Source organism: Alosa pseudoharengus, unplaced genomic scaffold (assembly GCF_046254945.1).
Source record: "Alosa pseudoharengus isolate Yale_2024_CS ecotype anadromous, Long Island Sound unplaced genomic scaffold, YU_APseudo_1.1 YU_APseudo_1.1_scf_2, whole genome shotgun sequence".
Lineage (NCBI taxonomy): Eukaryota > Metazoa > Chordata > Actinopteri > Clupeiformes > Clupeidae > Alosa > Alosa pseudoharengus.
The window spans coordinates 51,116,847-51,126,899 of NW_027468663.1; the positions used below are offsets into that span (position 1 = coordinate 51,116,847).

The 10,053-nt window shown below is 41.5% G+C and overlaps 2 protein-coding genes across 2 annotated transcripts; both read left to right on the top strand.

Annotated features, from left to right (window-relative positions):
* Positions 1-3,554: 3,554 nt before the first annotated feature.
* Positions 3,555-6,197, top strand: LOC143135384 (potassium voltage-gated channel subfamily V member 2). The gene is made up of 2 exons (XM_076296070.1): positions 3,555-4,874; positions 5,853-6,197. The coding sequence occupies exons 1-2, from the start codon at positions 3,555-3,557 to the stop codon at positions 6,144-6,146; spliced, it is 1,614 nt and encodes a 537-aa protein (XP_076152185.1). The 3' UTR covers positions 6,147-6,197.
* A 3,327-nt stretch (positions 6,198-9,524) lies between these two features.
* Positions 9,525-10,053, top strand: insl3 (insulin-like 3 (Leydig cell)). The gene is made up of 2 exons (XM_076293324.1): positions 9,525-9,711; positions 9,818-10,053. The coding sequence occupies exons 1-2, from the start codon at positions 9,525-9,527 to the stop codon at positions 10,051-10,053; spliced, it is 423 nt and encodes a 140-aa protein (XP_076149439.1).

Sequence of the window (10,053 nt, forward strand, 5' to 3'; positions counted from 1 at the left end):
CGTGACGTGAGGCATGGTTATATTAAAATCCGACTAGCTTGGTTAAAGGCCACAACATTGGTAAGTAGACTGTATTATGGGGGCATTGTGTGACGCTTGTAACTAACAAAGTAGATTACATTGTCTAAATTATTAATAAATATGTGGGTTATGGAGAGAGAATATCTAAAATGCGGTTACACTGGCTGGACCTGGCCATGCTCGATAGAGTTTAGTGCCTCTGAATAACCTGGTGCACAAAGAATAGTTGACAAAAGTAAATAACCTAGATGTATTAATTTGAGGAAGACTGCAGACTTTGTGTAATATGGAACTTAAATCCCTCTTTAAGCCACTAATTTATACAAATGTCCTTACTAAATGTGTGCACCAAGCATCCAGATATAGGCTATGATAGATAGATAGATACTTTATTCATCCCCAGGGAAATTTTAGGCATTTAGCAGCTAATACAACCACAACACAACACAATACACACATATATCTCACATACATTAAAAAAATCACTCACATAGATGTAAAAAGTAAATAGTAAAGAGCATTTGAAGTCAATACAAAGGTCTGTGATCTTAACAAACATCCGCCTCCCTGCCACCTGAAGCTGCCATCCATCAGGCTTGCTTGGCATGATCTTCCTGTACTACATACTTTGCCGCTTGTCTGGATTTTGCTTGCCTCCAGCTTGCTGTCATGATGCAGTCTAGGCCCAAACTCCCCTGGTTCACCGCCCTTACGATGTCGGCATGCTGAAGTCGCTCCTCTTCCTCTCTTATTGCACTGCCCACTCTCCACGTGCTCCAGTTCTCATCCTCATCCTCACTCCCTCAGCATCATGGCCAACCACACTCTTGCCGTCTCATATTCCTCCACGACTGATGTCAATGGCAGCTGCACATTGCTCCCTGAACTGCTGATGGAACACACGCTTTTGGGGACAGACAACCACCTCCTTGAAAAGTTGTTGATATTCCTTTCCAAAGCCTCAACTGTTGACAAGGGAACTTCACACACAGGTATTGGCCACAGGAGTCTTGCTAGCCCCAGGCCTTCCACTTCCTGAGAAGTCCACTCTTGTCAAACCTCTGCTTGGCTGAGCATCTTGTTCACACATGTCTTGTCATTCAGCTCAGCTCTGTACCATCTCCTATGCTCTTTACAGGCTTCTCAGTGACAGTTTGAATGATGCTTCACCTATCTTAAACCAGAAGTGGTCCTGAACCCTTTTTTTTATTTTTTTTATGCCTTTTAATGACAGGACAGTGGAGAATGACAGAAAGCAAGCGGGAGAGAGAGTCGAGGTGGGATCCAGAAAGGACCACGGGGCGGGAATCGAACCCTTCAGTGTGGCTTCGATCAGCTTGTGTGGTACTATCCAATAGGCATGAGTTAGGTCCAGCCAGAGGACTGTCAGGTCAGATTCCTCTTTGCATCCTCAATGATTTTGGAGATGACACTATTGTGCTCAATGCAACCTCGGACATCTGGGACTCTGCCTTTCTGTACAGAGGTGTCAATGTGTCATCCTCTTAGATTCCAAAGACCTCATTCAACAGCAAGATTTAAAATCAGTAATGCCATGTGGTGATTTAAAAAAAAATGTTCAGGTTAAGATGTTCAGGAAGACAGAATTTGTGACACACATTCTAGGGCACAGCTGTGAATGACCCATAAAGCTCAAAGACTGAAAGTAAATATAGCCAAGAAATGCAGTTACATTATAAATCAATGGGGCCTGCTTCTACCTACAACAACAACATTACATAGCACAATATCAGGTGATCAGTGCATGCATCTGCAATGTCAGAAACGGCATTCTCTTTATTGTAGTTTCTCCTTATTGTAGTTTTGAAGCCAATATTGTAGGGTAAAAGATCAACGTTGTGTTGCTGTGAACTTTTGCACCATGAGAAATCGAATATCAGTGTGAGATAATAGGCTAGCAGTTTAATGATTTGGATATAATCATATCAAATAAATGAGATAAGCTGGACTCAGACAGTGCTTAGAGATTAAATTATCTCTGTTGTGTGCTTCCTTTTCAAGAGGGATACTGCCAAATATGACACAGACATGAGGAAACAATAAGCCCAAGTTAAAAGGAGTACGATAACGTGATATTGCATTAATTCAACTGCATGTCCTTGCAGATGAACATAAATTATATTGTTATTTTGAGGTTTCTCTTGAGAGAATAGTGTCAAGAAGACCCTAATGCTATATCAGCTACTAACCTGCATTGCAGTACATTGGTGTACATTACAGTGCAATAAAGACACATTTGTCTTTTATTTGTCTACAATGTAAGAATCTCAGCAATATTTTCATTCAGGTCAATTACCAGGTGTTGTGGTGACCAACAAAACTGTCTGGCTTACATGCAATAATCACATTTAAGCACAGAGTTTTATTTTTCTGTACAACAACTGGAGAAGTGATTAATTATGATATTATATTCATTCAATTTAATTCCCAGGCACTGACCGACAAACAAAAACCAGGTCAACTAAAAGCAGACAGAGGGGTAAGGACACACCATGGGCCACATGTTCCCCACTGTCTCTATACTTCACCTGAAAGTAGACACAGCTGATGTATAATGCATTTTTTATGCTGTTTAGTTTTTTCCATAAACCTTCTGTAAGGGATGTAAGTTTATTTGGGCTGAACTGTGTGAACCTATTTTCTCAGATAATCGGTTGGGGGTGCCCAAGGTTACCCAGAGGTAATTCTATAGGGCATTAAGGTGTTTACTGAACTGCAGCCAGGTTTCCACTCAATAAGAATTTAAAAGGTAGACAATAGGCTTGACAGACTTGATTGTTTACTATATATGTTAAACTGGGTGAATAATCCTTTTCCAATGTCAGGTTTTGATGTTTTTTTCAACATGAACTTTGAGCTTATTCTTCAAGTAGTTGGTGAGGCGAAGAGTTTGTTTATTGCACATTATGGATGGATGTGGGTCACATTAGACAGGCTGTGGATAGCCTGCTCTTCAAGCTTGTATAGGCATTTAGTCAATTGGTCTGCCATACTTCACACGGAACTATAATATTACTAGTGTATTACAGACCTGTATCATCTGTGTATTCAATTTATCCATGCAGTTATTCTATAACAAAGGTCTCCCTCTAATAAGCTTATGAATAACTGAGTGCAAAACAGCAAGTGGTGTGTTCGCTATATGTCTTTGCTGCTTCGAGTTCAAGCCTTAAATCACGACACTAATCCTTTGACTGTATTTTTAACTGTGGGTTAGACAGTAAAAGCAGCAATTGGATTAGTGCATCAGAGAGGTGGGGGGAAATCCCTAGTGCATACTCTTGATCTTCTGGCTTGCTGAAACACACACTGTGGAAAGTCCTTCAGCACCAGCTACATGGTAGAGGGCATATTTTCACTTGGAGAGTCCTTATAACTTTTTGATCACAAAAATGAGGGGAATAAACTATGTAAACCCTCAACATTTTTAATTGTGCTTCTTGGTGGAGTTTTTTCCCCTTCATCTCAACAACTACTTCTTGGGATATCGTTTTAAGTGGTCGAGCGAAAAAATGGATGCCCCACGAATGCACCTGAAAAAGCTGAAGAAGAGGCGCTCGAGCCTGTTCGCCAGCGTGAAACTCAACACGAGCTTCTCTTTGAGTGGGGAGGAGGAAGTAAGTGCCTTTCCTTTCTCTCAGGACAGCTCTGTCAAAGCATGGACGTCTATGGATAATTTGGACAGTCCCGCAACAAAACCAGAGAAACAGAAGACCAAAGACTTAGGGAAGAAACTGGCTGAAAAAGCTCCAAAGCAACCTGTCAGACAAACATACACAATCAACGTCAATGTTGGGGGAAAGGTCTTTCACATTCCTAAGCATCTTGCTGTGCGATACCCCAAAACCAGAATTGGTGCCTTAGCTTTGTGTACAGACCCAGTGAAGCAGTTAACTTTTTGTGATGATTACTCTGTCGCCAGGAATGAGTTCTTTTTCGACCGGGACCCCACTTTTTTCCATTACATTTTCCACTTCTACTGCAGCAATATGCTGTGGATTATGGAGAGTTTATGTCCCATTAACTTTGAGGAAGAGATGGAGTTTTGGGGCTTGCGCTTGAAAGACACCCCGCGCTGCTGCCGCATCCTGTATGAAGAAAAAGTGGATGACATCCGTGAACAGTTAAAAGTCAATAAAGAGCTAATGGCAGAGATCCAAGCGCCCCATCACGAGGAGAACTTTGACGACATGTGCTGTGGTTTCATCAGAAAAGCACTGTGGGACCTGATGGAGAACCCCTACTCCTCTTTGTCAGCCAAATCCTTTGCTGTGTTCTCAAGTCTCTTTGTTATCACCTCTATTGGAGCGATGACCCTCAACACTGTTGGTGAACTCAAAAAGTACAAAGTCTATGGCAGGACCTATATGGAGCATGTGGAGGTCCTGTCCATTCTCTTCTTCACCTTTGAGTACTTCCTTCGCCTGCTTACCACCCCTAACATCAAACAGTTTGTAAAGAGTGCCCTTAACTTTGTGGACCTTGTGGCAGTCATGCCTTACTTCCTCCAGCTGGTGTTCGAGACTTTTACAAATGCCGAGGACCTCAGCCGCCAGGATGACCTCAAAACCATGGCCAGAGTCAGCAAGGTCAGCAAGGTGCTGAAGGTGGTCAAGCTCATGCGCATCTTCCGCATCCTCAAACTGGCAAGGCACTCCACAGGAATGCGGGCGTTTGGGTTCACCATCAAACAGTGTTTTGAGCAGTGCTGCTGCCTCTTCCTGTTTATAGCCATGGGCATTTTCACGTTCTCCGCCCTGATGCACTCTGTGGAGACTGATGTGGCAGGGACTCCTTTCAGCAGTATACCCGATGCATGGTGGTGGGCTGCGGTAAGTGAGCGATGCTCAGCAGCCATGCTGTTTGTCGCCATAAGTAGTGGTAGTGTTGTGGGTGGTGGTAGCGTAGTGGTTAACCCTTAAAGGTGTAGGTACATTCTAGGAACATTCTAAGTTCCGCAACAATTGAAGGTTCTAAAATTCTATGTTGAATTCAATGAACCCAGATATTCTTTAGAACGTTCATTTCCCAACATTCCCGTCACACCAGTGTGACAGTACTCCTAGGCTAGCGTGCAGTAGCCTGAAAATTGTGGGTTCAATTCCCGGCTTTCACCGGTGTGCCCTTTAGGAAGGCACTTAACCCCAAGTTGCTCCGGGGACAATGTAATCCCTTGTTACTTGTTATATAGTTGACATAAGTCAATGTACTGTATATACTGTAAGTCAAAAGAGATATTCTCTAAAATGCAAGTGTACATGTGAGGAAGATCAGTTGTGTTGGCACATGTTGATATGATCACCTTCTCAGTTTACTCTGCTCCGGGTTACTGCTACTACACTATATTAGGTGCAAGAAAATGGTGATCAAATTATTTCTATCATATGGTAAAAACAAGTGTCCAAACATATTATTTCTAAATGTGTGTAAAGACATGATCAACTTGGCCTCATTTTGAAGTCTTGTATGTTTAGCTCAGGCTTCAGGTGCTTGGAATGTACTCATTAGTTCTTGGAAGTAGTTTCAGTCTGTGCATCCAAGAAATCCCATTCTGTCTTTATCTTCTTAAACAACTTGATGGGATTAGAAATACATTTCAGGATGAAACTAGGATGTACCCCATATTTTCATGAAAGAAACCTCAGAGAAATCCATGATGTATTAATGATTTTGTAATAAACGGCTTACTATTTTAATTATTATTATTATGCTGATAATAAATGCCTAAATAAAATACCTATTGGAAAAGGTACTATATTTCCTCAGTAACTAATGTCCTGGAGAGTAAAACACTGTTTTTGTCCTTACAGGTCAGTATATCCACTGTGGGGTATGGAGATGTGGTCCCCATCTCCTATTTGGGGCGGATAGTGGCATTTGGCTGCATCTCCTTTGGCATCATACTGAATGGCATGCCCATCTCCATTCTCTTCAACAAGTTCTCAGACTACTATGCCAAGCTGAAAGCGCAAGAGTGCACCTACGTCAATGTGCAGCGTGGCCTGCAGCTGAAGGCTCGCCTACGTCGCCGGTTTCACAACTGCTGTGAGCCTGACGAATCAGACGATGATGCCACACGCAGTGCTCGAAACCATCAGCACTGAGGAGCCATCATCATCGTCATCATCTTCATCCTCATCTTAACCTTCATACTTCCCCATGCCTTTACCAACTTTTATGGACTCCTTGCAGGTCCCTCAGGGACGCTATGTTCTGATAGGGTAGCTCCAATTTGTTCTCCACCAGGATGGGGGAAGGCCCAGTAAGCCAGAAGCTTTGGCTCAAAAATAACTTGCGGCAGATCATCCCTCCTTAAGTTGGGAGCTGCCCTGTGAAGACTGCCTCTAAATATAGATTCTGTGGACTTCTACAAAGCAGTGTAGTGTGGCTGTGATGCCCAGGAAGCATAGTTTGAATTATGGGGTTTTTTGGGGGTGTCTGACCCCTCTGATTAGAACCTGGAGATAAAAACAGCAGTCTGGGGGGATTGCACTATTCAATATATTCTCATGTCATGTAAATTACATTTCTGTCCCTCCCAAACTGTGTTAAAATGGTGTGTTTAGCAGCCAGAATTTCTGCTAATATGCACATGTATTGTATGAATTTTGTCAGTAAAAATGCCTACTGTAGGCTACTTTTTCTTAACAATCATGCTTACCTGAGTGTGTGTTTATGCAGCCTACCTTACTAGACCTGTGGTGTCTGCTACATTTAATACACAAAAGTGTATTACACTATTGATATTTTAGTTGGAAAGAAAAAACTGCCTTTTAATACGGGGTCCCCCGATTGTCGTAGTGTAATTTGAACTCTGCCAGGACGTACCAGATTCAATGGATGGTATGTGAATTTGATGACATATGGGACTGTATTTCATTATGTGCATTTAAAGAATCAATCATATGATTATTGATTTAATTGAAACAAATTGTTTAAAAATCAATGTCCTGTTCTCAGAGCACATTGGGTGTAAAGTTACTGTCAATTATAACTGAGGAAGTAACAAGGAATGCTGTTATTCTGACAATTTGATAAAAACTAAAACCCGAAAAGGACCGTCAAAATATCCGTGTTAATGTCTTCCAGTTGGCTTATTTGCACAAAAACAGACGGACAAATTCCTATTAGACTATTATATATGTTTATATAATAAACGTTTCATGTAATCACCTTAACTTGAACAAATGTAGGATCAAATGGTTGGGAATTCAATAAAACCAATGAAAGAAAAAGTTTTTTTACATGTATTATTTTCTGACTGATTCTTTGTGTATTGTGTAGCTTGGAGTCCACTAATGTGTTTAACAAACCATGATCCATTCACAAAATCTTGCATCCCCATATCTTTCCATTTCAGCTGTAAGGGCAGCTGGTTGACAGGCCTGGACATGATGGAAGAGATGTTTTGTCTATATTGCCATCTCATGTCAGCCTGGAATACAGTAGGACACAGAGGGACTGATGTGCAAAATTTGGTTGTATCCGAAAATTAACTTAGATTAAACTTCTGTGTGGGTACCTACAACATAGTTTTCTACTGATGTCATTTGTTTGTTCAGATAACCATTTTACACATTTTGCCATGTCTGTCAGTGTTAGGGTTAGGAGGTTTGAGTTTAATTGTTATATCGTGGCAGCTCAGCTGTGATCTCCCAATCAACAGTGTTTCTGGTTAATGTGAACTATTGCAAGAAAAAAAAAAACACTTTGTTTTGAGTTACTGTTTATTCAATTGAAAAACATGTTGAACATGCAATTTCAAATATGATATCCTCCCAAAGTGTGTTTGTTTGTGCTCTTAATAACTTTAACCCCACTTACTGCTTTTGTTCAGCTTATAGCATAATTTATGTTGGCAGAGAGCCTCTTTCAGAAAGTTCAGTCTTGTTAAGAAAGCCATGACCTCTTGGGTTTCCTGTGAGATCTTTTGTGCATTATCAAAATACACAGGAATTCATGTCTTACTTCACTGAAACAAAACCATAGTCAAGCTGTTGTTTTATTTCTTAAAAGCACAAGGCCTATATATGTGTATCATAATTGGTCTACTCTGTCATTGAGCATAGTCTGCATTGTTTTAAATTCTCAAAATGTTTGAAATCAGCTTTGAAGATGTATATTAATCCCCAGGCTTTTCATAAGATAATACTGGTTGGATGTTATGCTATGATATGTTGAATTGTACTATGTTTCAACATGTAATTTATTTCCAGATATAATGACTTAATAAAATACTTTTTATCTAATCAAGCTAGTGTACATACATCTCCATTTTTTATTTAGTTATAAACTAAACAGATTAGACATACACATGGTCTGCACAATCTAAGCGGTTACATTACATAGTATACAGAAAGAGCACCCATACATACTATGAGGTTAAAGCCCTTCATACTATATTTACTGTAATAGGATTGAAGGGTATAAAGATGTGGCTCGCTACTCACGCTCAGAATGGCATGTTCAGCATCAGTTTATGACAAGTCAGCCGGAGTAAGTCTGACACTGGCATGTTGGTGGATTTGGGCAGATGAGGGAGAGCAGTGTATCATAAAAAATGATGGAAAGCTTTACAGATCAAAACGTTCACGCCTACACACATCTGCTGACGCAAAATACTGTCAGAGATGAGTACACTCTGAACAGTTTAGCATCGCAGGACATACTTTTGAGCTTCTTTTATGAAATGCTGCCAGGTCAATGTCTAACACATGCACACACACACACACACACACACACACACACACACACACACACACACACACACACACACACACACACACTTTCATCACGTGTAGGCAGTTGCATTTTCTTGGTCAGGGAACCAAACATTGCTTTTCTGATATAACTGAGAAACATAAATCTTTTTGTTAGAATGTGTTTCCGTATGCTGAAATACTTACCCATGACCCCGTGTCTAATATTTAAACTTCAGTCATGTGCCAAGATAAAGCTATGACACAACAAATGGTGTGTCAAAAACAGCAATTGTGCAAAAATATTTGGAGACACACATAAACAAAGTACCACAATATAGATTAATTATTATTAATATTATTAATATTAGTTTTTTTTTCTTCTGAGAGCAAAGTTCTACTGACTATTGCTACATGAGTTCTTATGTCTATATATCATCCCCTTTAGTGTAAAATCATATTTGATGATGACACTGTTCCCCACCAATCCATCACTAGCAGACAATTCTTTATCACTAGAGAGTTCCAACCTTCACAATGATTCCTGAGACCAGAACATTTTTTTCTACGGTCAAGGTCTCCAAAAAGGGTCACCAGAAGAAATAGTGCCAACACTGGGGTCCTGCATCAGCTGATGGACCGAGATGGTAGAATATATAAACACTTAGCTGACTCTTGGAGTTTACTCACAGCAAGACACTGGTGTGGTGTGCATGCAGAGGGGCAATCTACCATTCCTAAACGAACCTAAGGCACCTTTTATCTTTCTTGGATCTTTCCACCATGAGCGCAAAAGTGTTCCTCCCTCTCCTGGTCTGTGTTCTCATGGGAGGCCTCGGGGCACTGGCTCAGGATGGCAGGATCAAACTCTGTGGCCGCGAGTTTGTCCGCATGGTCATTTCATCATGTGGAAGCTCGCGACTAAGGCGCCACGCTCCCGAAATTGACCAGCCCCACTGGGACTTCTACAGTGGGTGCCATTTTGAAATCAAGCTCTGGCCCTCCCGCCCCAGCTAGACATTGACAGGTGCAACCACCCTCCTGACTTCAACATTGTTTGTTTGTTTATTTTCCAGGCGACCTCCTAGACCGAATGAGCAGTGACCAGCTCCCCACCTCTAGCAATGAGGAGGTTCAGCAGCAGCAGCAGCAGGAGGGGACGCTCGGGCTGACAGCTCATGGCTCACCAGTACGGGACCCTGGGTCTCCAGAGGGCCATAGTGCATCCCATCGCATCCGCCGCGACACGGGGCCTGCGAGACTGTGCTGCCGCTCTGGCTGCACCATCAGTGAGCTAGTGCAGTTCTGTTAA